At 45.0% G+C, this 27960-nt stretch overlaps 1 protein-coding gene across 1 annotated transcript in view; it reads right to left on the bottom strand.

Moving 5' to 3' along the window:
• The window catches only part of CPXM2 (carboxypeptidase X, M14 family member 2), a 126233-nt gene that overhangs the window by 79858 nt on the left and 18415 nt on the right, over positions 1-27960 (bottom strand). Inside the window, exons 3-4 of the mRNA XM_010599223.3 lie at positions 21238-21347; positions 2535-2674 (exon numbers count right to left, since the gene is read on the bottom strand). Of these exons, the coding sequence (XP_010597525.2) occupies positions 2535-2674; positions 21238-21347 (250 nt within the window). The remainder of the gene's footprint in view (positions 1-2534; positions 2675-21237; positions 21348-27960) is intronic.

The following is a 27960-nucleotide window of genomic DNA, read 5'->3' as shown; positions in this document are numbered from 1 at the left end:
GGCGGACAGGTTTCAGTGGCACTTCCCAACTAAGACTAGGAAGAAAGGCCTGGCATTCTACTTCGGAAATAAGCCAATGAAATCCTGCGGATCACAACAAAACATTGTCGGATACGGTGCTAGAAGATGAGCCTCCCGTGTTGGAAGGTGCTACACAACAGCTGCAGCAACGGACTCAAACATGCCAACGACCGTAAAGATGGTGCAAGATCGGGCAACACTGCATCCTGTTAAACGTAAGGTCGCCACGAGTTGGAGCCGATTCCGCAGAAAGGAGAAAAACACCGTCTACTGTTAACACGTTTTCTGGTTATCCTAGAATATATCCCAGTGCCTTCAGCATTGCTTATGCCTCTGGGAAAAAAAGAGCTCAGATACCAAAATATATCCTTATCCCGTTTCCTTCTGAGCGTTTAGTGCAGACAATACTGTTCCATGAGGTAAGCCAAACCGAAACTCATCAGATTTCTTCTCATTGTCCCTGAAGAATAATTTGTCTGGAAATAAATTTAGACTTAAAAAGAACTGACTCTTAAAAGTAATTCTATCCCTTGCCTTCCGTCTTAGCTGCTCTTGTTCCAGGCTAAGCCAAGGGAGGATATAGATCGACTGCAATTTCTTGCTCTCCCCAACCCTCTTGTGTTTCTCATGGAAACGCAATGTGAGCCCATGCCTACCTCTGCCCTTGCTTCTTAATCCAATAATCACCTGACACCGACTACCGGGTCTCTAACGAAAGTGGTCAGACAGAAAGCTAATATCTGAGCATTAAGGTAAAATCCCTGCTCCCAGCCCAAGAGATAATCTCAAACTGGTCATTCTTTCCAATTTTCCATTTCCCTTGAGCAATCCAACTTGTTCTTTCCAAAAGTCTTGCCTTTCAGAATCTAAGCCGTGAAGGAAGACCATTGTCACGGTGATAAGCCATGGTAATGCATACCCCAGAGCAGAAATCGACTTCTGTGAACACAGACATAGATGCTACTGAAAAGCAAAGGGAGGGAACGTGATCCACGAAATGGCACAAATACATGACCAAAATGTTGTCAGAATGCACGGATTATCGGGCTCTGGAAATTTAGCTGAAGGAGATAAGAAAAATGAATGAAAATACCTTGTGCAATATGATGTGTGATAGAGGAAGATTGGGATGGTAATGGGGTATGACTGAGTAAATTACAGTCTATTAAAAACGATCATTATGAAGTTTGAGTAACAGCATGTTACAAATAATATTGTCAAAAATAACACACTATTGCATACGTAATGTGATTGCAAATGTAAAAAAAAACCTATTTGCCTAAGGGCAGTGGAGTTATGGGCCGTGTTTTAAAAGGTTCTTAAATTTATAATATTGTCATTACAACAAACAAAACTCAGAGAAAAATAAACGATCAGTCACTGGCCGACACCTGTATCTACGTAATCAGCCCCCTTAACAGTGACAATGTCAAGGAGTTAAATGTAAGCCCAGAGGCTAGGTACACTTCCTTTATCCCAGTTTATTTATTAATTCTGACCTTCCCAGACATTAATCTCATCAGCAAATTATAGTCGGATTTTCATATGACTGCCAAGAGGTAATTAGTAAAGACGGAAAGATGCGAAGAACTGGAATTCAAGAGAGCAGTTCAGATGTTGGGGAGCAGCGTGGGCACGAGGGGTCTTAGCTGACCGGCAGAGCAATCAGTAGTCACCTAACATTAAAGTGTTGGGGCACTTGTGCTCTTGATGTCTCAAGGTAGAAGATGTTAGAGGAACTTTCCAATTTCTAGTTTATATGCAGAAAGCGCCGGAGATCCTACTGACCCTTCTGAGGCCCTGCCTCGCCCCAATCTCTACAGGCCTGCTGTTCACGTGGCTGCAGCCACATGAAGACGCTGCAGATGCAGCCCTGGGCAGGGCTGGGGAGTTTCAGTGGGCAGCAACCCACCTCTTCTAGGATTGCCATTAAGTCACGCTTGTTGCTGACCCCAAGCTCCGTTCTGAGAAATGAGCTTCTACGTCATTCTCAGGCCACAGACTGGGTCATCTTTCACTTTGGCTCCTATTTTCTAGCAGTCCATTATCTGGCGACCTGAGTAGGGTTTCAGTCCTTCTTCAGAGTCTGGAAGCTTTATATCCTATACCCCAGGACTGTGGCTTGGACTCTATTGCTTGCCCAAAACCATCTTCTATTGCTCACTGCTCATTCAGACTTCATCCTCTCAGGCTATGTCAGTCCACCAGTCACTATCTCCTCAAGAGGTACGGATCCAAGATGGCAGCCACCTGCCTACGTTGCATTGTTTTCACCGAGCATTTGTCTACTCAGTTTAACCCACCTAGTAGATCCTTCTCTGTTCCTGTGCAGAGAAAGATGTATGTACCTGCCAAGTGGGACTTGTGTCTAGAGCAAGCCCAGCCTCCTGTCCACATTCCAATTTTCTTCCTTCCTGTTGCCTATCACCAGATACCTCTTTACAGCTTTCCTGCCTCTGAACACCAGACCCGAGATACAGGGTCCAGAACAGCACACATCCAACCGCACTTACAGCCAGAGCGAGTTCCTTCCCTGCGTGATGACGCCAGTGAATTTAGTCAGCCGCCGGGCATCCACTTCGATCCACTGGCGGAGGTCGTTTCTTCCTGCACACCACGCCCCGTCGTAGAAGTCATTTTCATTAATGCCTGCCTGGAAAGAAGAGAAGACTATTCTTCAGAAAGACCCTGAATTGAAGAAGATCAAGACAAATTTTTTTCATGAGACTGAGAGGGAAGGAGGGAAGGTAGGTGAAGAGAACAAGGGAGACAATTAAAAAAAAATTATTGTGTCCTCAACTCCTTATTCTAAATCCTAAAAGGGAGTTGCTCAGTATTAACATTTGGAAATATTTCAATATGCTGTGTCCTCCTCTTGCCCCGTGGGAAAAATGAAATTTAATGAGTTCTTCTATTACTCATTCACCCAACAGACATATACTAAGTATCTCCGTCGCAGCAGCCCACACACGCCAGGTGCTGGGCTATGAGGTGAATCGCTCTCTCCCTGAACTTCAGCATCCAGGCAGAAGACAGACATGAAAATGGGTGAACTAGAGCACAATCGGGCATGAGCTGCTTCAGGGATGTGAGCAAACTGCTATGAAAGCACTTAAGGATAACACAGCCAGCTTGGTCTGACTTTGGGAAGACCATGGGCAGAAAGTCCATGGCAGAAGTGATATAGGAGCTGGGTGTTGCAGGGTAAATTTATCTAGTGAATACTTATTCATGAGGTTTTAAGTCATTTGATGTGTTGGGTTATCAGCTACTGTTACTACCCAAAGATACTTAGGATCTCAATTTCTTTTTTATCTGAATTTAGGTGATATTCCGGAATTTTCTCCATCTTACCTCCATTTGAAGAGAGAATTCCCTGACGTCAGAACAAAATATGAAGACCACAGAACAAAATATGTATTAACCCCACTTTTCCATGTCTACTTCACAAAGACATAATCACATGAGAAAAAGTCTGGATGATATGCTAAATATAAAAATGATAGGCCAACTGACCTTCCCTCCCTCTGAGCACTTTCAGCTCTAATTCCAGAAAGAGCCTTACTTTTAACAGGCAACAGGGATGTAAAATTCACAGTCCGGCCGTAGCGGATGGACTACTTGGCCAAGAGTTCCATAGTAGAGTACTATTCATCAGTGCATCAGCTACTATCACCTTGTACATGACCAAACCACAGTATGCCCCCAATCCACTCCTGAAACAATCTTGAAGGAACTTTGAGAGAGAGTGTTAGAATACCAATACAACATGGTCTTCTAAAAACACTACCACCTCAAATGAAGGTAAATAAGAAAGCAGTCCCTGAGTCAAGATTCTCTAAAAACCAGTTCTTGATTAGCCTGCGTCTCGGTGTCCAGATGGCCTAAGTGGCATCTGTAATAAGGACCTGGAGATGCTGCAAGGCACTTTCTAGAATCATAAAAGAAAGATTAAATTTTGTGAGTGTGTATCACTGGCCCTTAACTGCTCTTCAGCGTGTGTTTAAGTCTAATTCTTAAAAAACGATGGCGACTCTCTATTAAGCATAACAACGTCTCATTTCCCAACTCTGCCCGACAATAAGGAGATCACTGTAACAGTTTGAAAGCTATAATTACACAATCACTCCCTTTCTTCATTCAAAGACAGTTCTCCTAACAAGAGAGACCTGCAACGTGTTAATGACCTACGATATGATGCCTCATCTTCTTTTTTCAAGAAACCATAACACTGTTAGGTTTTGTTGAAGCTCCTTTTTTCTTGTAAATAGTCCATGAGACAGGTGTTTAGAACAGTTGCATCAATTTACTAAAATGAACATTCACTGTGCATCTGTTACATGTCAAGTAATGAATTAGGCAACAGGACTGTACAGGTGGAAAACGTGTATCCCTGTCCTCTTAGGGCTGACAGGCTGATGTCTGCAGATGGGATTGTGTAAAGATCAAAGTTACTAAGTGTTTCATTTTACTTGGATCCACAATCAATGCCCATGGAAGCAGCAGTCAAGAAATCAAACAACTTATTGCATTGGGTAAATCTGCTGCGAAAGATCTCTTTCAAGTGTTAAAAAAGCAAAGATGTCACTTTGAGGACTAAGGTGCACCTGGCCCAAGCCATGGTATTTTCAAGTGCCTCGTATGCATGTGAAAGCTGGACAATGAATAAGGAAGACCGAAGATGAATTGATGCCTTTGAGCTACGGTGTTGGTGAAGAATATTGAATATGCCACGGACTGCCAGAAGAACGAACAAATCTGTCTTGGAAGAAGTACAGCCAGAATGCTTCTTAGAAACAAGGATGGTGAGACTTCATCTCACATATTTTGGACATGTTATCAGGAGGGATCTGTCCTTGGAGAAGGACATTATGCTTAGAAAGGCAGAGGGTCAGTGAAAAAGAGGAAGACCCTCAACGAGATGAATTGACACAGTGTCTGCATCAATGGGCCCAAACATACCAAACATCCTGTGAGGATGGCACAGGACCGGGCAGTGTTTTGTTCTGTTGCGGATAGGGCTGCCATGAGTCAGAACCGAATCAAAAGTACTAACAACAACAACAGTTCACATGCCATACAACACATCCATTTAAAGTTTACAATTCCATGATTCAATGATATTCACAGATACATGCAACCATCACCATAGTTAACTGTAGAATATTTTCATCACCTAAAAAAGAAACCCTGCAGGCTTTAGCTATCACGCCCTGTGCCCATCCCTCCAAGCTCTAGGAAACCACTCATCTACTTTCTGTCTCTATGGAGTTGCGTATTGTGGACATTTCATATAAATGAGATAATACACTACATGGTCTTTTGTGACCGACTTCTTTCAGTTAGCTTAATGTTTTCAAGATTTGTCTCTGCTGTATTGTGTATCCATATTTCATCTTTTATGGCCAAATAATATTCCATTGCATGTCTATCCCATATTTTTGTTTATCCATTTATCAACTGATGGAAACTTGGGTTGTTTCAACCTTTTGACTATTATGAAAAATGGTGCTATAAACATTCATGAACAAGTTTTTGTGTGGACATATGTTTTCAGTTTTCTTGGTTATAAAAATGTATGAGTTACGGGATCACATAGTAACTCTATGTTTAACTTTGTGAGGAACCACCAAAACTTTTTTTTTTTTTGGTCCTTGCCTAGGACTCAGCAGGTAACTGGGGCAGGATGAGAAATATTGAAGTCCTGCCCCTTCCAGGAAGAAATCCCTCCAACTGGGAACTGGGGTAGAAGGAGCCCTGTGTTCTTGGCTGGACCAGTCTGGAGTGAAGATTCCACCTCGCTGAGGTGAGACGGAGAAAGAAGGAGCAATCTTGGTTCAAGTGCCACCGAGTCTCGCTGTTCTTGTGGGATTTTAGTAGATCTTCTCGAAGAGATGCTTCATTTGTGACATACCCTTAGGACCAGCTCCAGAGACCTCAAATGGCAAGGTTTTATCATTTTCACCAGCTTTGCTGGAGAGGGAGCTGGTGAAGCCCCTCACAGTCATGCCGTGAGTTCTCTTCTCAGTCTTAGCACCTTAAAACCCACCGCTGCCCAGTATGCTGGTTCAGAGGGTATGCTCCGAAGTCATGCTGCTGGGGAGTGAGTGCTGGCTCTACCACTTACATGCTGTGTAAACTCAGGCAATTTGCCCAAATGCTCTGTGCCTTAGTTTCCCCTTCTCTTCAAATGGGGGCAATGATCACTTCTCCCTCAGAGTGTTGATTGTGCTTACAACAGGGCCTGGCACATAGAAGCACAGGTTCATAAAATGAGCTCTCAATAAAAATTGGTTATCACTGCATTTTAAACACTGACTATTTGGTTAGCACTAGCAAATCATGGGAATACGGGTGCTTTATGAGTTATTTCAAGTTTCACAAAATTCTAGGATGCACAAGGAGCCCTGGTAGCACAGTGGTTAAGCTCTCGGCTGCAAATCAAAGGTTGGCAGTTCAAACCCACCCAGCAGCTCCACAGGGAAAGACCTGGCAATCTGCTTCAGTAAAGATTACAGCCAAGAAAACACTATGGAACAGTTCTCTTCTGTCACACGGGGTCAATACAAGTCAAAAATTGACTTGATGTACCCACAGTAACAACAGGGTATTACAAATTGTATTCCAGTTAATAGTTGCCATGTTCTACAACTTCAGATATCCAGCACAGAGTTACAAAATCTGAAGAAAGAGGAGACCCATAGTCTAGAGTTCTCAGCCTGGTCAATGTTGCCCCCCAGGGACTCTCTGGCAATGTCAAGAGTTGTTTTGGCTGTCACAGTGGGGGAAGGAAAGGAGCATGCTATTAGGAACTAACGGGTAGAGGCCAGGGATGCTGCTAAACATCATACAATGCTCAGGGAAGCCCCTACAAAGAACTGCATAGCCCAAAATGTCAACAGTGCCAAGGCTGAGAAGCCCTTGTCTAAGGCTAAAGAGACAAGAACCTCGCTGCCACATAGTCCAAGATGCTTACACAAGAGAATCATGGAAGCTTGAAGAAGCTACTCTCAAGCTATTCAGCCAAAGTCCACTGCCTGGGATTTGGATTTGGATTTAAGGTTCCTCATTTTGCCAGCCTGGATATTTGCTTCTGCTGTCAATCTCTAGTTCTTCCAGACCACACCAGACTGTCAATTAAATGTGGTGAGGTGTCAGGGGTATGACAGCATTTCTGAAACTGACTCGTTGAGAAACGACAGCCACCTCTGCAAAGTCAGTTATGAATTCCAAAAGCAAGTGTCTGGAGAATTTAGTGAAAGAGAAGGCACCAGCCCCAGACATGTCACCAAATTACACCACAGAGCAATAAATGATACCCGTACGATGCCTTCGAGAAACCAAGACAAGGGTACGGTCATCCCTTCCTGTTTAATAATGCAGGAGAATGCTTGATGAAGTTTGGAGAAATTTCAATTAGAAGCTGAAATTACAGGTTTGATTCCCTACAGGAATAAGATAGTCTTTAGAACTCCATTACCATGGAAGTAGATCAGAAGTACAGCAAGGTTCCTGGGTGGTGGAAATGGCTTGCACTCAACTACTAACCTAGAGTTTGGCAGTTCAAACCCACCCAGTGGCTGCATGGAAGAAAGGCCTGGCAATCTGTTTCCCTAAGGATTCCACCACCAAGAAAACCCAACGGAGCAGTTCTGCTATAACGCATGGGGTCGCCATCAGTTGGAATCATCTCCACAGGAACGGGTTGGATCTTGTTTTATTTTGTTTCAGCTTTTGTTTAAGGTGGAACAATTCTCCCCGAAGGACACAGTGTTTTGTTTTTTATAGAGAAAACAAGAAACCTCAAAATCCCTCTGCTGTTGTGAAGTCACTGACCTGCACTGTGCACATTTCATGGTCTTGTGCTGCTTCTATACAAAAACATCTGGAAGCAAATTAAAAAGTTATATTCAAGTGGCCGTAACTATTTACCGATTCCCGGATACTAGACTCAGCTGCCAGTCTGCAGACATAGCTCGGGGCTATTTTGACAGAAACAGAATGAAGTGGTAGTTATTTCAAGTTTTTTGGGTTTTTTTTGAGAAAAAATCTTCTTAGCAGCTATGCCTGAAACTTTATAGGTTACCACTGAGGTGGGAGGGGTTGGGTATACCTAAAAATATTTGATGTGACATCTGATTTATACAGCTAAGTAACTAATCTACCACGAAATTGCCATATGGTCTGAATATCCATCTACTTTCAATAAACTTCTATGATAAACTTTTGATAAAACCCATAAAACTGCCCAGGTGCAAATCAGCTGATACTTCTGCACATGAGCAGAGGGCCAGTTCACCACTTGCCCTTGTGTCAAGCCAGACCAATGGCACTCCCATGTGTGTCAGACTAGAACTGTGCTCCATGGGGTTTCATGGCTGGACTTCTCAGTAGAAGATTGCCAAGCCTTTCTTCCAAGGTGCCTCTGGGCAAGTTAGAAGGTTAGCAGCCAAGTACATTAACTATTTGCACCAACCAGGGACGAGCAAAGAGCCTTGTCCCAATTCAGACCTTAATTGGCAGTAAAGTCAATTAAAAAGAAATACTCATTGTTTTTAAGACATTTTCAAAACTCGAAATCTATTTCTTTAAAAATGTTCTTGCATTGGTCAAGGAAACCAATAAATATCTAAAGTTTGAAATCAAAAATATTTTGAAGTAAAATTTGTCAAATACACCATAAGCTGTTTGTTAATTGTTTAAAAAAAAAAAAGAAAAGATAAGGGAAAGAAATAGACTAATAGAAAAAGAAACTAAATATTTTTCACATGGGCATTCTAACTCAATTCAATTCAAATATGGGTAACACTTTGAGAATTATAATTGTATGTCTATAAATTAAGTAGTTTAATTCTCAAAATGAGCAAAATTCATCTATCAGTGATCCACATCAAGATCAACAATGTGCTCCTCACACTCTTGACTTTGGAGTCCCACGCAGTCCCAGTTCAAGTCCTGGTTCTACAACTCATTATTTGACTACTTCTAATTAGGTCAATGGATTCCTTGGGTGGTATAAACGGTTAATGTGCTTGGCTGCTAACAGAAAGGTTGGAGGTTCAAGTCCACCCAGAGGCACCTCAGAAGAAAAATCTGGCAATCTACTTCTGAAAAATTAGCCATTGACATCTATACAAAACCAACAGCCAACGTCATTCTTACTAGAGAGAAGATGAAAACATTCCCCCTGAGAACAGACACAAGACAAGGATGCCCTTTATCACCACTCCTAGTCAACATTGTACTGGAAGTCCTAGCTAGAGCAATAAGGCAAGAAAAAGAAATAAATGGCATCCAAATTGGTAATGAGGAAGTTAAACTCTCCCTATTTGCGGATGATATGATACCATACTTAGAAAATCCACAAGACTCCACGAGAAAACCACTGGAACTAATAGAAAGATTCAGCAGAGCAGCAGGATACAAGGTAAACATACGAAAAATCATTTGGATTCCTATACACCGATAAAGAGAATGATGAAAAGGAAATCAGGAAAACAATACCATTTATAACAAACCACCCCTAGAAAATAAAATACTTATTGAATAAATCTAACCAGAGATGTAAAAGGCCTATACAAAGAAAACTACAAAACACTACTGCAAGAAACCAAGAGATCTACATAAATGGAAAAACATACTATGCTCATGGATAGGTAGACTCAACATTGTGAAAACGACAAATCTACCCAAAGCAATTTACAAATACAGTTCGATCCCCATTCAAATACCAACAACATTCTTTAAAGATATGGAAAAACTAATCATTAACTTTATATGGATAAGTAAAGCACTACTGAAGAAGAAGAAGAAAGTAGGAGGATTTGCACTACCTGACCTCAGAACCTACTGTACAGCTACGGTTGTCAAAACAGCCTGGTACTGGTACAACAACAGATACACTGACAAATGGAGCAGAACTGGGAACCCAGATGTAAATCCATCCACCTGTGGTCACCTGATCTTCGACGAGGGCCCAAAGTCCATCAAATGGGGAAAAGACAATCTTTTTAACAAATTGTGCTGGCAAAACTGGATGTCCATCTGCAGAAAAATGAGCCAGGACCCACACCTCATAATACACAAAAACAAATTCAAAATGGGTCAAAAATCTAAATATAAAGCCAAAAACTATAAAGATCATAGAAGAAAAAATAGGATCAACACTAGAGGCCCTAATACAAGGCATTAACAGGATACAAACCATAACCAACAACACACAAACTCCAGAAGATAAGCTAGATAATTGGGATCTTCTAAAAAATTAAACACGCTCATCAAAATCTGCAAGAAAATCCAACACCTCTACAACAAAAAGACAAATAATCCAATTAAAAAATCAGCAAAGGAAATGAACAGACACTTCACCAAAGAAGACATTCAAGCGGCCAACAGATATATGAGGAAATGCTCACAATCACTAGAAATGCAAATCAAAACCACAATAAGATACCATCTCACCCCGGCATTACCGGCAGGAATCAAAGAAAATGGAAAATAACAAAGTCGCAGAGGCTGCAGGAGACTGGAACTCTTATGCACTGCTGGTGGGAATGCAAAATGATACAACCTTTTTGGAAAACGATATGGTGCTTCCTTAGAAAGCTAGAAATAAAATTACCATATGATCCAGCAATCCCACTCCTAGGAATATATCCTAGAGAAATAAGAGTTGTCACACAAATAGACATATGCACACCCATGTGCACTGCAACATTGTTCATCGTAGCAAAAAGACGGAAACAACCTAGATGCCCATCAACAGATGAATGGATAAGCAAACTGTGGTACATACACACAACAATTAAGAACAAAGATGAATCTTCGAAGCATCTCACAATATGGATAAATCTGGAGGGCATTATGCTGAGTGAAATAAGTCAATCACGAAAGGACAAATATTGCACGAGACCACTACTATAAAAAGTCATGAAAAGGTTTACAGACAAAAATAAATCATTTTTGATGGTTATGAGAGAGGGGAGGGGTAAGAATGGAAAAACACTAAATACACAACAGATAAGTGGTAACTTTGGTGAAGGGTAAGACAGAACACAATTCTGGGGAAGCCAGCACAACCTGTACAAGGCAAGGTCACAGAAGCTCCACAGACACATCCAAACTCCCTGAGGGACCGAATTGCTGGGCTGAGGGTTGTGGGGACCATGGTCTTGGGGAACATCTAGCACAATTGGCATAACATTGTTTATAAAGAAAATGTTCTACATTCTACTTTGGTGAGTAGCGTCTGGGGTTTTAAAAGCCTGTGAGCAGCCACCTAAGAGAGTCTACTGGGCTCACCCCATTAGGAGCAAGGGGGAAGGAAGAAAACTAAAGACACAAGGGAAAGATTAGTGCAAAGAACTAACGGACCAAAACTACTACAGCCTCCACCAGACTGAGTCCAGTACGTCTACATGGTGCCCGGCTACCAGCACTGACTGCTCTGACAGGGATCACAATAGAGGGTCCCAGACAGAGCTGGAGAAAAATGTAGAACAAAATTCTAACTCACACACACAAAAGAAAACCAGACTTATTGGTCTGACAGAGACTGGAGGAACCCTGAGAGTATGGCCCCCGGACACCCTTTTAGCTCAGTAATGAAGCCACTCCTGAGGTTCACCCTTCAGCCAAAGATTAGACAAGCCCATAAAGCAAAACAAGGCTAAAGGGGCGCACCAGTCCTGGGGCAAAGACTAGAAGGCAGGAGGAGACAGGAAAGCTGGTGACAGGGAACCCAAGGTCAAGAAGGGAGGGTATTAACATCCTGTGGGGTTGTTAACCAATGCCATAAAACAATATGTGTACTAACTGTTTAATGAGAAACCAGTTTGTTCTGTAAACTCTCATCTAAGGTACAATAAAAAAAAAAAAAAAAAATCAGCCATTGAAAAACCCTGTGGAGTACAGTTCTACTCTGACACACATGGAGTCGACATAAGTCAGAGTCAACTGGACGGCATTTGGTTTTAATTAAGTCCATATGTCTTTAAAATAGAGATAGAAATAGAATCTACCTGATAAGGCCGCTGTGATGACTACACAAGACATATGTAAAGGCCTAGCACACAATAAGCACGCAATAAATGGAAGCTATTGGAGGTGCAAATATGGTTCACTTTATCTGGGTATTTATCTGCTGTATTGTGGTTTATGACTGCGTCCAGCACATGTAAGGTCCCCAGGAGTTTCTTTTATGTTTAATTAAATGCATAAATAAAAAAAAGAATCTGTTCTTTCTTTCCCTCCTCCTCTCCCTCCCCCTCTCCCCAGCTTGGCTTTCACTGCTCACAGGGTGTTCCCTGGGTCCATTCAAGCAGCAACAAAAAATAACCTGCACCCCAACCCCCAACTGCACACATCCAGGAGAGAGAAGCTGGCCTGCTAAGAAGGCCCAGTGAGGATGTGACACTGGGTGGACAGAAGACTCCACGGGTGTGCACTGCAGGCACCTGCAGGCTTCTCCAGGCTTTGCCAGCATGTGGCCCAGTGGGCACTACGGGCAGCTCAAGGTGAGCTCAGGCAGATGAGTCCCAAGACGGAAGACAAAAGGAGGCCACGAGCTTGGGGACAAGATGAACCATCTCGTGGGTGCAGGAGGTGGCAAGGGAGCGAGCAGGGGCTCACCTGCAGCCGGAACCCACTCAACTCTGCCCTCACTAGTGAAGGGATTAGGACAGGCACTTTACCTCTCAGACTTCGGCTCCCTTAACTCCAAAACACAGAGGTTCCTCCAAATACACTAGAAGAAATGTTCAGGGAAAACATGCATAGCAGAGCGAGTGGCAGGTAACAAGTGGCGCAAAATCTACAGCTGAACCAGGTCATCTCGGGATTCCTTAACAAACTGTAACTCATGGGTCAGGAAGGCCCTTACTGTGGGGCTCCTTTCACTTCTCTTGTATGTTCTTCAGCTCTCAGTCCTTCTAACGTCTCATGTGCTTACGATGCAAGCTTCTTCTGAATAAGAACAGTACATTATAATCATTAATGTAAGTACTCATACTGAACTTTCAAAGAGAGTGAGTGGTCATTTAAAATATTCAGTCCTGTTATTCCCATAAAAATCCAAATATTCCAAACTCCAGCATTTTGGCATTCAAACACTGTCTCCCAGACTGTTCCTTGAAGCCAGATGCAGAACAAAATCCCTTTATCGGAACAAGCCCGACATTCTTTGGTTTGTAAACTGTGCCCATTGTGGTTATTTTGGCCTCTGCAGAACCTAGCACATTAAGAACCAGTGGCTGTCAATTCTCGTAAAAGACCAGACTTAATGGTCTGACCGAGACCAGAGGGACCCTGGAGGCCACGGTCCCCAAGACAGGAACCATTCCCGAGGCCAACTCCTCAGACAGGGATTGGGCGGGACTGTAAGACAGAAAGTGATACTGGTGAGGAGTGAGCTTCCTGGCTCAAGCAGACACATGAGACTCTGTGGGCAGCTCCTGTCTGGAGGGGAGATGAGAAGGCAGAGGGGGCCAGGGGCTGGCTGAATGGACATGGGGATACAGGGTGGAGAGGAGGAATGTGCTGTCTCATTAGGGGGAGAGCAGCTAGGAGTACACAGCAAGGTGTGTATAACTTTTTGTATGAGAGACTGACTTGATTTGTAAGCTTTCACTCAAAGCACAATAATAAAGAAAATAAAAAACCAGTTGCCGTCAAATCGATTCCAACTCGTGGCAACCTCCTGTGTGCAGAGTGGAACAGCACCTGATACGGTTTTCATGGTTATGACCTTTTGGAAGCAGATCACCGGTCTTTCTTCCAAAGCACCTCTGAACGGGTTCAAACCACCAACCTTCTTGTTATCAGCCGAGCACTTGATTTTCTGCACCCCCCAGGGACTCCCCAATCAGTTACAGTCACCTCTGACTAATGACAACCCCATAAGTTTCAGAGTCGAACTGCTCCAAAGGGCTTTCAGTGGCTGTGACCTTTTGGAAGCAGATCGCCAGGCCTTTCTTCCCAGACACCGCTGGGTGCAAACTGCCAACCTTTGGGTTAACATCCCTGGGCTTAATCATTTCCACCACCCGGGGGCTCCCTCACCAGTTGCCATGGAGTTGATTCCAGCTCATGGTGACCCCATGTGTGCACAGTAGAACGGTGCCCCAAAGGCTTCTGAGGCTGTGACCTTTTGGACGCATATAAGCAGGTCTTTCTTCTGAGGCGGCTCTGGGTGGGTTCGAACCACCAGCCTTCCGGTTAGCATCGTAGTGCTTAACCATTTGCACCACTTAGGGACTCCTAGCACATAAAGAGCTCCCACTGAGGACTTGGTAAGGAGCAGCAAGGTTTTGTGAACCAGAAACAAGCTGGAGACTGAGCACCCAGAGTGCCGGGAAAGGTCTGAAGGGGCAGACAGGCTTTAGGGTCACAGGGCTGGGTGCAGTGGCCCAGTGATAGGCAGGTGTGGGGTGTGCAGGTGACACCTGAGAAAACAGTGCTGTCCCAGGTGCTCCCCCATGTCCTGCCTGCCAGGATAAAAGTGGTCCCTGCATCTGGGCAACTGAGGCACTGGGTACGTCAATGCGGAAGGCTTGAGGGAGGCAGAAGTTGGGACGTGCATGTGAACTTCATGAGCCGGTTTGAGAGAGAAATCTGGAGCACCAGGACCAGGCTTGCTTCAGCGTTGTCTAACTGAGCTGTGTCTTCCCTCGGGGCACACATCAAGCCAAAGGCTTTGCCCACCTTCAAACTGTATACCTCATTTCAGTTAAAAAAAAACTATCAGTATACGAGGCTCAATGGGCACACCAGCCCAAAGGCAAAGACGAGAAGGCAAGAAGGGACAGGAAAACTGGACAAATGGAAATGCGGAACCCGGGGTGGAGAAGGGAAGAATGTTGATACATAGCAGGGTTGGCAACCAACGTCATAAAAAATAATTTGTGTATTAATTCATGAGAAACTAATTTGCTCTATAAACTTTCACCTAAAGCACAATGAAAGGGGAAAAAAAAATACCAAGCTCTTGCAACTGGATCCAATATCAGCATCCATCCAGGTGCTTCGTCAAATTCCTTTAACGGAATGACTAAAGAGGCGCCGAGCTGCATCTCAGCCGTGGCAGAAAATGGATCTGACAGACACCATTATTACAGCCAGACATTTCCTCATGAAAGAGGCACCGGAGGTGAACGTCTTTTAGGGGCCAAACACTGAGTCGTTTCTAACACATGTGATTTCCAACACACAGACGGTCAGCGGCCATGGCCAGGCCACCACAAAGATGTTTGAATGCCATGCCTCACATTTTTCCTGTGACCACAAAATGTCACCTCTCTTTTCCAAACTCTGAGCATCAACTGTATTAATTCCCTATTACGGGCAGGAAAAAGGAGCCATGGTGACACAGGGTTAAGCTATCGGAAGATCAGTGGTTCAAACCCACCAGCCATTCTGTGCGAGAAAGATGTGGCAGTCTGCTTCCATAAAGATTACAGCTATGGGGCAGTTCTACTCTGTCCTATAGGGTCGTTGTGAGGCGGAATCAGCTCGATGGCAACGGGTTTGGTTTTTTGGTATTATAGGCAAGGATCTCGGTGATCTCCCAAGTTCCAACAATACTCTCTCAGTATTGCATTTCTCTGATCACATGTCAGAGTCATACTTACATAACTTCAAAGCCTTAGGGATTAGATGAAAACCCAGCCCTCTGGAATGGCAAGTGCAGCTAGAATTTGTTCAAAGGTTTCCAGCTAAGGGAGCATCCAACCTAATAAAGTTGTTGTTGTTAGCTGCTGTCCAGTCTATTCGGATTCATGATGACCTCATGTGTGCAAGGGAGAGCTATGCTCCGTAAGGTTTTCAATGGCTACTTTTTTAGAAGTAGATCACCAGGTTTTTCTTCTGAGGTGCCTCTGGGTGGACTCGAACCACCCACCTTTTGGTTAACAGCACAGAGCACGTTAACTCTTGCACCACCCAGGACGCCAGCCTATTAACGGCGGTGGGTTTAGTCCCTTAGGCAGGGGTGCTGTCTCTGAACTCCCCCTTTAGTTTACGAGCCACATAAAATGCCGGGGGGTCCTCAGAGGATTCTGTGGGTACAGGACTGGTGATGAGCTGCTGCTAGATGGTCACCGTGAATCATCTAAGTAAGACCAAGTACCGGCTAATGGTCCAAGTGAGATTTTAGAGCAGACTGTCAAGATGTGCTCTTTGAGACTCGGAATGTTAATTTCCAGTCCGTCTGTTGCTGTGCCAGAGCTGAAGAAAGAAATTACTGCTTCCAAATGAGGTCACAGCCCCTCAAGTGAGTTAGTATGAGAGGGTCCTGGGCGCCCTGGAAGAGCAACCACTTGTGAGGGGCCAAACCTTTGCACCATTGCTGGTCTCAACTCTTCCTTTAATCCTGGGAAAATCTAGCTTATCCCAGTGCACCAGTAAGATGGAAACTTTGATTTCTTCTCGGAGCATGTGTTACTAAATTTACATGAGCAAAATTCTACTTGCAAGAAAAGAAATTTGAAGTTGAGTTAAAGGGTCAAAGTCTTCTGCTTAAAATGAAGGAAAAAGAGGCAGGCATTTCTGCTATAACAGGACAAATGCATTTCTGGAAAAAATTCATAGTCTGCAAAGTCTTAAACTACAAAAGCCACGTTCATGGGAGAAACAGCTCCAGAAAGACCATTCAAAATCTATGAAGTTCTGTATTCAGAAGACTAAAAAAAAAAAAGCAATCATAAAAAATATAGTTAAAAAGACATGTTAAGTTGTTCCGAAAAAAGAAACACAACTGTGATTATAGGATTACAAAAAAAAAGAAAAAACCTAGTGCAGTCGAGTCGATTCCGATTAAAAAAAAAAAAACCTTCAAAAAAAAAATGACAGCATTTCATCAAAGAGTAGAGGCTGCTGAGTTGTGGAGACAAAGGCGAAATGGATCAAAGAACTGAGCAATAAGCATTTCTAGAGCAGAGCGTTTGGCCACAGTGAGCCAAGAGGAAGAGCATGGAGTAGGGGGCACCAGGGACAATACCGGATATCCCTGAACCATGCGGTGTTCACAATCTCCTCATACGCATGTGAAAGCTGGACGGTGAATAAGGAAGACCAAAAAAGAGCTGACGCCTTTGCATTATGGTGTTGGCAAAGAATATCGAATAGACCGTGGACTGCCAGAAGAACGAACAAACCTGTCTTGGAAGAAGAACAGCCGGAGTGCTCCTTAGAGACACAGATGGTGAGACTTTGTCTCCCGTATTTTGGACACGTTATCAGAAGGGTCCAGTCCCTGGAGAAAAACATCATGCTTGGTAAAGCAGAAGGTCAGTGAAAAAGGAGACGACACTCAATGAGATGGATTGACACAGTGGCTGCAAGAACCGGCTCAGACACAGCAACGACTGTGAGGATGGTGCAGGACCGGACGGTGTTTCCTTCTGTTGTACATGGTGTTGTTACGAGTCAGAACTGACTTGACGGCACCTAACAACGACAACCACAACATGCAGCATCCACTGTGTGAGCACACTCAGTGCTGTGACTTGGTCGCACAAAACATTAACATCCTGGGAAAAGTCATACACGAAGCAATGACACTTCCATGCCATGATCTGCCCATCACAGGCGGACAATGCACCATCGGGAAATGCAGGCCATAGCAGACCAGCCTGCACCACAGCATTCGAGAAGACCTTCCTACAGCAGCTAGGGCACCGTCAGGCACCACAGCTCCTACTTATGTGCCAGACGCGGAGCAGGGGACACTCAGGAAAGCAAGACTCACACTCTCTGTGCGAAGCTCATCCTTTGGTGACAACCTGGGTGGCAGGAGGTAAATCAATGTGAGAGAATCGTCAAAACAGAGGGAGGTGCACTTGGCTTAATAATAATGCCAGCTGCACTCAGAACACTCCCCACGTCTCTCTGTTGACTTGGGAGGCAGTTTTATGGCGTCGCTAGGACAACAACTCAAGCTTTGAAGCCGCTTGGAGCCGCACCCTGACCCTCCCGGGAAATCCTGACCAAGTTCATCTTGACTGCTGCCCAATACGTCTGTTTTCTAGAAAACAGAGTCAAAATAATAGTAGAACTTCTCTCATGCTGAGGAATAAATGAAATGATGCAAGGAAAGTGGTCAGCGCATTGCTAATAGCCATCAGAGCAGATGCTATTCTCCCTCTGGTAGGGAAGAGACATGTCTTAAGGGCAGGGGATAAAGCAGGAGACTTTTGTCTTTGCTCTTCGAGTGCCCGACAGTAGCAGACACTTCACAATGGTCTGATGAAGGAATGAATCCTAATGGGTGTGAACGACATCGCACTTGAGGCTTTACAAGGACAGTCACTTTCTTTACTTCTTTTGATCTTCACATACCTCAAAGTTAGCAGAGCTGGGGGTGGGGGCCTCTACCTTACTGATGGAGGCACCAAGCCTCAGAGGAGAGGGGGCAACTTGCCTAAGCCCACTCAGCTACTTTGGGGCAGAACCAAGACAGAGCCCAAGCCTGCAAACCTGGGCATTCTAGCTGGACCACCGCCAGGTCCGCACCCGCAGCGCCTGAGCTGAACGAAACTCACTCACCATCTACAACAGTGAATACGGTTTTGGATTTTGATACCAGGGCGCTTCTCTCACATGAAATCCATTAGCCGACATGCCTACAAAATCCTCACATGTGAGACAAGGTGGGGTTATTTTTAGGCTGCACTTTGAACGGTTACGTGCGGGGGGACGTATTTTGGGAGCTGACTTCAGTTATGCACCTGTGGCAGTGAATATCACGTCGTGGGGTCCTGACTCTGAAAGGCACGACAAGAAAAGGGGGCCTGACCTCGTCATCATTGCCTATGGGGGGCTGTGTGGCAAACCCACTCACACACACTGTGGGTGGCATGTCACTGTCTGGGGTTAATGCCAGGTGATCCAAGGAGTGCAAGGGTTGGGAGGATATTCCTGACTATGCTATGAAAGCATCAACTTCACATTACGAGAGCAGGTAAGAAGGTTTTCTTGTCAGAGGGCATAGTTGTTGTTAGCTGCCATCAAGTTGGCCCCCGAACCATGGAGATCCCATGCACAATGGGATCTGGCTTGTGATCCATAGGGTTTTCATTGGTTGGTTTTTGGAAGCAGATCACCAGGCCTTTCTTCCTCGTCTGTCTTAGTCTGGAAGCTCTGCTGAAACCTGTTCACCATCATAGCAACACACAAGCTTCCACTGACAGACAGGTAGTGGCCGCCCATGAGGTGCACTGGCCAGGAATCAAACCCAGATCTCCCACATTCTACCACTGAGCCACCACTGCCCTCTGAGAGGGCATAGTTGTTGGTGGTCTGTGCCGTCGAGTCAACTCTGACTCACAGTGACCCTATAAGACAGAGTAAAACTGCCCTATAGGGTTTCCTAGTCTGTAATCTCTATGGAAACAGATTGCCAGGTCTTTTTTCCCATGGAGCCACTGTGGGTTCAAACCATCGACCTTTCGGTTAAGCAGCTGAGCACTTAACCATTGCGCCACCAGAGCTCCTTTAGGGCATCAGGGTCAATAATAGACCCCGCCCCCCCCAAAAAAACCCTCACAAAGACAAAGCATCGGTGTGACTTCCGACCACCCCCTTGTTTTCACCCTGCCTGAGGCGGGAGAAGCTGCCAGCACAAGGAGCTTGCTCTCTGCCTGGCACATGCCTCCCACAGATCACAGACAAAGGAGACAGGGTGGGTGACCGGGAGGAAGGGACAGCTTGAATGCTCCCTGCTGAGAGACTTGCCCACCTTTGGGTGGCCCAGCGAAGGCAGGTTAGCGAATAAATGGCACCTGCACCTCTGTCTGTCTTGGTCTAGGAGCTGAGTCCTCTGCACACCTGCTGTGCACCAGGCACTGTTCCGGGCATGGGGAGACAAGCAAACAGGAGAGACCTGGCCCCTCAACACAGGACTTACTCTCAAGCAGGAAATCAGTTAACACACTAGGAGAGAAGTGAATAAACACCCAGAGAGGGACAGCACTATGCCAGGAATAAAGGGGCCCGACACACAGGCCACCACCCATCTGTCAGTTTGTCGTACTGTGGTGGCTTGCATGTTGCTGTGATGCTGGAAGCAAACGCCAGCAGGGTCATTTATGGCAGACAGGTCTTAGCAGAGCTTCTAGACTAAGACAGACTAGGAGGAAAGGCCTGGTGATCTGCTTCCAAAAACCAACCAATGAGAACCCTATGGATCCCAACAGACCATTGTCTGACTCGCTTGCTTTGGACACGTCATCAGGAGGGATCAACCGCTGGAGAAGGACAAATCACGTTTGGTGAAGAAGAGGTCCACTGAGGTGGTGGGAGACCCTCGGTGAGATGGGCTGGCACAACAGCCGCGATGATAAACTCAAACATGCCAGGGAGCGTGAAGATGATGCAGGACAGGGCAGTGTTTCATTCTGTTGTATATAACGTCGCCATGAGATGAAGTCGACTCCATGGAAGCCATCTGATGAGTCAGGGTTCTCCACCTGCTCTTCCCAGACAGAGATGAGAATGTAAAGGACAAGAACCCAGGGGTGGAGGTGCAGAGAGCTGGGTCCAGCTGTGGGCGGCATCACTTACTAACTACGGCCGACGTACAGAAGACATTTACTCAGTCTCTGTAACAGGATATGACACAACAACCGCCTTCGCCGTTGTGAGAACTAGGGTTAATGCATTTGAATGCGGAGCACAATGTCTGACCCGAGAGCAATCAGCCACGGCCGGGTCTACCACCAAGGTGCCCTGGTGGTGCAGTGGTTTAGCCCTTGGCTACTAACCCACAGGTCGGTGGTTCGAACCCTTCAGCCGCTCTGTGGGAGAAAGATGTGGCAGTCTGCTTCTGTAGAGATTACAGAGTCGGAAACCCTATGGGGAAGTTCTAATCTGTTCTATAGGGTCGCAATGAGTCAGAACGGACTTGATGGCAACTGGTTTTTTGTTTTGTTTTGTTTTTTGGTTTCAGTCTATTACCATAACAATTATCCATGCAATCAAGACAAAACCAGTTGCCATCAAGCTGATCCTGACTCATCATGGCCCCATGTGAGAAGAGTACAGTTGTGCTCCATGGGGGTCTTCCGTGGCCGGCTTTTTGGAAGTAGATCACCAGGACTTTCTTACAAAGTGACTCTGGGTGGACTCAAACTGCCAACCTTTTGGTTAGCGTTCAAGCGTGTTGGCTGTTTGCACCACCCAGGGACTCCAGCAAAGCTGTCAGACTCCTAATTGGGCAGGTACCTGGATGTTGAGTCGCCCCCGATGCGCGCCCAGGCCGTAGCGCTTGGTTGTGGATGCATGGAGCTGGAAGTCGGTGACCTTCAGGGTTTCCAGTCCAAGAGGTGGGCAACCTGGAAGGCACGATGCTTGTGAGACACAAGGACAGGCGTTGAAAGAAACCAATTTCTGATTTTCTAACTCAGGGCACATGCCCCTTCCCCTGAACTCCCACTCAGTCATCCCGGCAGCCCCCACCCGCTGGCTTCACTGGTCAGCCCAGGGCTCTCAGACAAGGGCCCATTTGATTGCCAACATTATGCCACTGTTTTTCCTTGTTGCCATTAGCTTTCCGGTTTTTTGTTTGTTCGTTTGTCTTGGTTTTTGCTCTAGTATCCCTTCTCTATTGCTGTCCACACTATCGGAGCCTGCTTTCAATGAAGCATCCTTCCAGGACGCCACAGGCAGGGAGCGTTATTGGTTGGAAATTTCAGGCTGACCCCGTGGTTGAGCTCTGCAAATGAATCAGATCTTATTGATTTTGCTTCAGTAACTCTGACCTTTGACTTGTGCATGCTAACGAACAGAGCAATATAAATAGAAAAACATCTATTGTCTTCTGTTCTTGGCAGAACTGGTAACTCTGAGAACAGATAATAAATGCAGTTTGGTCCCAGCTGCCCTTGAAATAAAAACACTGGGGCTCGGACAGGCCCTTTGCAACCGTCCCATCAAGTCCCTCTGTGAGAGTAAGACCCAGGCAAGAACCCAGCCTCCGGACCCCTGGCCTGCTGCTCTCACCCACCCACCCTGCCACCGGGCCACAAAGTCTCAGTGATTCTACCTTCCATACACTTCACCTTAAAGAAAGAAAAACAAAAATGCGGGAATAGAAGTGAACAAAATCTACCGCTTCTAGAAGCATTAGAAAACCTTTAATGTAACAGAGGAGTCCCAGGATGGTGGTGCAAATGGTTAACGTGCTCACTGCTAACTGAAAGATGGGATGTTCAAGTCCACCCCGAGGTGCTACGGAAGAAAGGCCTGATGATCTACTTCTGAAAAATCAGCCACCGAAAGCCCTCTGGTGCACAGCTCTACTCTGCGACACACAGTCGTCACGAGCCCGAGTCAACTCGATGGCAACTGGGTGCATTTCTTCTCATCAGAATCACGTGCATCCAAAGGGCCGCGGGATAATAAATTAGAATGTAGAATCTACTACCAATTAAACTATCAGTCAACGGTTCAGGTAAAATAAGGGTATTTTCAGATGCAAGTACTCAGCAGTTTACACCTCCTACGCCATTATTTTTTTCTGGGCACACCATAACCGTCGACCTTTCCTAAAAGAGCCACCGGAATAAGGCGTCAGCAGCTCACGGTTACGCAGTACAGCTAGAGCCATGTACTCCGCACAGCACGTCCCCCCAGAACAGGCCCAGATAACTCCACCAACCGACCAACTCCAGTGGCAATGCAAAGTCAGAACAAGACATTAAGACTCCTTTTACTTCAGATTCTCAAAGATTTGGTCCCTGTCCAAGGAGCTGTCAATCACGACACCACCTTCTAACGAGCAACTCTTTTCTCCACCCTTCAGAAAACAGTCCCAGGGAAGCCAGGAGTGCTGCGTGGATGATAAAGTAAAAGAGGGAGAACAAGCATTTCAAGGCTTACTTTAAATATCTGTAATCAGGACGTTAAAGGGCCAACCCCCCAAAGTGATGACCACTTGGTTGAACTGTAATACATTTGTATTCCAACAGAGCTGAGAATGTCAACTGATGAGATAATCAGTAGGTTTAGAAGACAGCTTGAAATAAACAAGAAACTCATCCACAGCTCTTCATCCCGCCTCTGCTTTCTGCTAAGTCCCCAGGAGGCTCCGGCAATAACTCAGTAGTAATAATAATACTAACAGGCTGCGCTTCAGCCCATCTGTTCCACCAGCCACCATGGTGCTCTCGAGAGAGACGAGCTCCCTGCAACGCTCCATCATCAGACACTCGACTCCTGAGAACCAAGTGGGTGAAGAGAACACGCAAAAAGTGTGAAAAGAACCCTTCAGGAAAATATTAGTTAGCCTGGAGATGGGCCATTATCTGCAGTAAGAGCGTGACTGTCAGGTGTCAAAGATGACTTGACTTTTGAAGATAGCACATGGTTCCAGGTACACCCCGTGCTGAGCAGGGCACCGCTCCCAGCCCTGTGCTCCCAGCCCTGCTCCTCGGGGAGGCTAAGATGGGACACCTGCCTCCCTTCTACCCCCCACTTAATTAACTCTGTCCCTTGCCAAATTCTCTGTATTGCAGACGCTTTATAAAACAGCTGCTAGTTCTACGGCGTATATTTATTCATTTTCATCATAAATCACCCGTATATGCATCAGCTTCAATTCATCACAAGTGTCCACTAGGTTTCATATCATAGGTGTCCTTGTGGCCCAGAAGTCACGAGGCATGGTCAGAAGGTAGTGATGCAAGTTAGACTTCTGAATCTGGAGCCTCAAGTCCAATCCCACTTCCACCTTCTCCCCCCCGCCCCGCCCCCCGCAATATCCCAAATCCACCCAGGGAGGCTGTTAGGAAAGTTTGATCCTAAAAATTACCTTTAAAAGGTAGTGATCTGCAGAGTGTCTTAGTTATTTAGTGCTGCTGTAACAGAAATACCACAAGTGTGGATGGCTTTAACAAACAGAAATTTATTCTCTCACAGTTCAGGAGGCTAGAAGAATGAATTCAGGGCACTGGCTCTAGGGGAAGGCTTTCTCTCTCTGTCAGCTCTGGGGGAAGGTCCTTGTTATCAATCTTCCCCTAGGTCTAGGAGTTTCTCAGCATAGGGACCCCAGCTCCAAAGGACTCATTCTACTCCCTGCTTTTCTTTCTTGGTGGTATGAGGTCTCTCTCTCTTTCTCTCAGCTTGCTTCTCTCTCCCTTTATCTTTTGTAAGATAAAAGGTGATACAGGCCACACCCCAGGGAAACTCCCCTTACATCAGATCAGGGCTGTGACCTGAGTAAAGGTGTTGTTCCCACCTTATTCCTCTTTAACATAACCTAATCTTGCCTCATTAACCACAAGCAGAGATTAGGATTTACAACACATCGGACAATTACATCAGACCACAAAATGGAGGACAACCATGTGATACTGGGAACCATGGCTTAGCCAAGTAAGACACAAATTTTGTGGAGACACAATTCAATCCATGACAGGATGCAACAGGGCTAATGTTTGGGTGGCTACCAGGAGCCAGCCTGGAGACATTTTGTGATTTAATTTTCGTAATGGCCACAAGAGATGGGCATTTTCATCCCATTTTACATACAAGCAAACTGAGACTCAGCCAAGCTGAACACATTTAAGCAGCTACTAAACGTCTGAGTTAGAATTTGAAAACCAAGGGCATCATAAAATTCCAGGTGTGATTTCAACCCTCGAGAGGGCAGTACAGGCACAAGGTACCTGTGTGAATTCAGTGGGCCACTGGGAAGGCCAAGGGGGGTGGGGGGTAGGTTTGGTACTTGGGGCAAACAGCAGAAAAAGGAGCTGGAGCTGGGATAGGCGTCACCAGTTGGCAGAGGGAGCTGGAGTCAAGGCCATCTGGCCTACTGAAAGTGTCTGCTGGGAAATACAGCAAAGAATTCATCAAGACATCCAGTGCTCTGCCAAGGGCAAGTTCACAGCCTTCCTGAATTTCTGATTTCATTGTCGCCTGCAAATTGAATAGCTCTGACTTATGAAATTCTTTCCTTCGCCTTCTTGAACTTGGCATTGCCTTTGACAGGCGAGGGTGGAGGCAGCTTCCGAGTGTAGCGGAGAACGTGTCTGCAGTGGCTCTTTGCCTACTCAGACATCAGTGCCTTCCAGAGGGGCACGGCCTCTCCCAGGGCTCTTCTCGGTAAAAGTAGCTGGCCTCAGCCTTATCTCGTTGCCATTGGAAAGCTCTTTACTACCCACCAGTTTGGAACACAGCCCCCACCCTGACTGAACCCAAGCTCTCCTGGGAGGATTTTTTTAAAAAATCCATGATGCCCAGACCCCTCCCCAGAGACTGTACACCAAGCACTGATCTCAAGCTTCCAGGGGAGTCTCCTGAGCTGGTTGAGGAGGAGCAGCCTTAGGGAGTCCTGCAGACCCTGGTTGATGTCTCTTAGCTCTGAGACTACAGAGCTCAGAGGTTGCTTTCCCAGGCCCCAGTGGATCAGACAGAGAAAACCCACAGGGAGCTGGGTATCCATTTGACCTCCTGGGCGGGGACCCAGGCTGGCTGAAGCCGCTTAGGCATGGAGTCAGCCCTGGCAGCCTTCAGACTCTGAGGCTCTGACCGCTTATCTGCTTCTTGAATGTCCAGCTCGGTGGCTGCCTCATTTGGAAAGACTGAAGATTTCCTCCCCTCTACCACCCTATTCCTCCTACCCCTCCTCCACCTCTGCCTGAGTCAATGCTCCTAAGAAAGTACAGACAGACCACAGTTCAAGTCCACAGTTTTCATGTCTGTCTCCCTGATGAGGCTGCAAATGTCTCAAGGCATTGCAACTCACAGAGCAGCAACTGTGAGTTTTTAGGGCGAACTTTCCAAGGCACATTCTGTGTTTCCCAAATAAATGAATGGGTTTGCATTATGATCCCATATGACTGATCACTGCTATGTCTGCATTGTCTGGAAAATTAATATCTTGTTCTTTGTATAAAGCCAAGAAAAGAACGTATCTGTTCAAAACAGCGTTCCTCCAACCTCAATCATATTCGTTTCCTAGGGCCGCCATAACAAGCACCGCTATCCAGGTGGCTTAAAACAGAAATATACTCTGTCACGGTTCTGGAGGCCAAAATTCCAAAATCAAGGTGTCAGCAGGGCCATGCTCCCGCTGAAGGCTCTAGAGAAAAAACCTTCCTTGACACTTCTAGCTTCTGGTGGATGCCAGCAGTCCTTGGCTTGTGGCAACATAGCTCCAGTCTAAACAAGCAGTTACTATTGGTTGAATTGAATACAAAGAAATTGTTACTTCTTCCTTAGTCATCTCCAACAAAGATGGGGGTAGAAAAAGAATATAAAGCATCTAGATGGTATCCTAGCCAAGAACCAGCATGGAGCATCAGAATTAGTGTGCAGCCAAAGTTTCATGAGAGGCAAATTCAGTAGAGTACAGTCCTTCTTATCTAAAAAAATCAGGACAGTAATCTGGCTAGTTAAGCCAAAAAGTCAGTTAAAGCAAGAAATCAAAAGAATTATATATACATTCCTTACATATAATTTTAACTTATACACTTATCAATCTTTTTGGTATAAGGTCACAGTGTTTTCTCTGGCAGCTGGGATTCTTTGTCTCTTCCTTGAGTAATGGCACCCAGAATTCATCAAGCTATGATGTCTACTTATGGTTTCTTTGAAGTGAGAAATTCAATGTATTCAAAGGTTGAATATTTTTAGGATTATTTGCATTTTGGTACGGACCAGATCACAGTGGGTTCTGAATGCCAAGTAGGGAATTTTCTGCAACCAATCCATGGTATAAAATATAAGTTTTGTAAAACGTGTATAAAAGGGACATGGGCCTGTGGTAATTTCACAGACTTAGAAGGGAAAAGAGGCCTTAAATTTTTCCAAATCGTTCTATTTAGCTTTCATAGAAACAATTTTACACTAAGTATATTACTTTATGTTATATTTAATAAAAAATACATAAATAAAATGACAAGTACCACTGAAAACAAAGCACAGCTGGAAACAAACACATGATTCTTCATAAGCATGAAACTCAAGTCACAACAGCAAAAAGATACACGGCATTCCAGAAAGCACTCAGATCTGACTACACAAGACCACTCATTTGGTCTACCCTCAGTATCAGACACAATGTCATCCCGATGGGCTGGAGAGCACTGCTTAATTCAGTGAGCAAGTTAGAAGGAGTTCAGCTAACAGACCTTCCACGGCAGGTTAACCACTTTAGACATTAAACAAGAATGAAAATGATTAAAGTAACATTCAACTCAAGATGTTTGAAATAGTGCTACAAAATAAAATGAGGAAAAGAATAAAAAGTAGAAATAGATGAATAAAGAAACAGAAAATAATAAAATTTATAAATACATTTAAGAACCAGTTTATGGAGGTGGGGGGTCAGTAATTTAAGAGACAAAACTCCTGCAAGTCTAATCAAGCAAGAGTGGAAAAACCAAAACACAACATAAGAAACAAAAGAGACGACAATCACACACAGTGCCTGGCTCAAAACAAATACAAATAAACACTTCTTGAGTGGATAAATGCGTGAAGCTCATTGGGAATCACAAGCAAGCAGTCTATAAAACCATGCTGACTCATGTGGAAAATATCGACGGACAGGAATACAAGACGTAAACAGGAGAAACAGTGTGAAGGGAGAGGAAGCAAATGGGAACTCTGTACTTTCTGCACAATTTTTCTGTAAACCTAAAACTACTCGAAAAAATAAAGTCTATTAAGAAAAAAAGATCAATGGAATATCTTCTTGAAAAGTAAAATTTATCAAAATTACCTCGAAAGAATAAAAAACCTGATAGGTCCATAGCCATTGTCTTAGCCTGGGTTCTCTAGAGAAGCAAAACCAGTGAAGCATATATACAGAGAAAGCGAGAGATTTATTTCAAGGCAGTGGCTCACAAAGTTGTAGAAGCTGGCAAGTCCCAAGTCCGTGGGTCAGGCATCAGGCTGGGGGCCTCTCCTGACTCCTGTAGCTGAAGGGGCTGAAGAACCCAA

Source organism: Loxodonta africana, chromosome 16 (genome assembly GCF_030014295.1).
Source record: "Loxodonta africana isolate mLoxAfr1 chromosome 16, mLoxAfr1.hap2, whole genome shotgun sequence".
Taxonomy (NCBI): Eukaryota; Metazoa; Chordata; class Mammalia; order Proboscidea; family Elephantidae; genus Loxodonta; species Loxodonta africana.
This window is presented reverse-complemented; position numbering and strand designations above follow the sequence as displayed.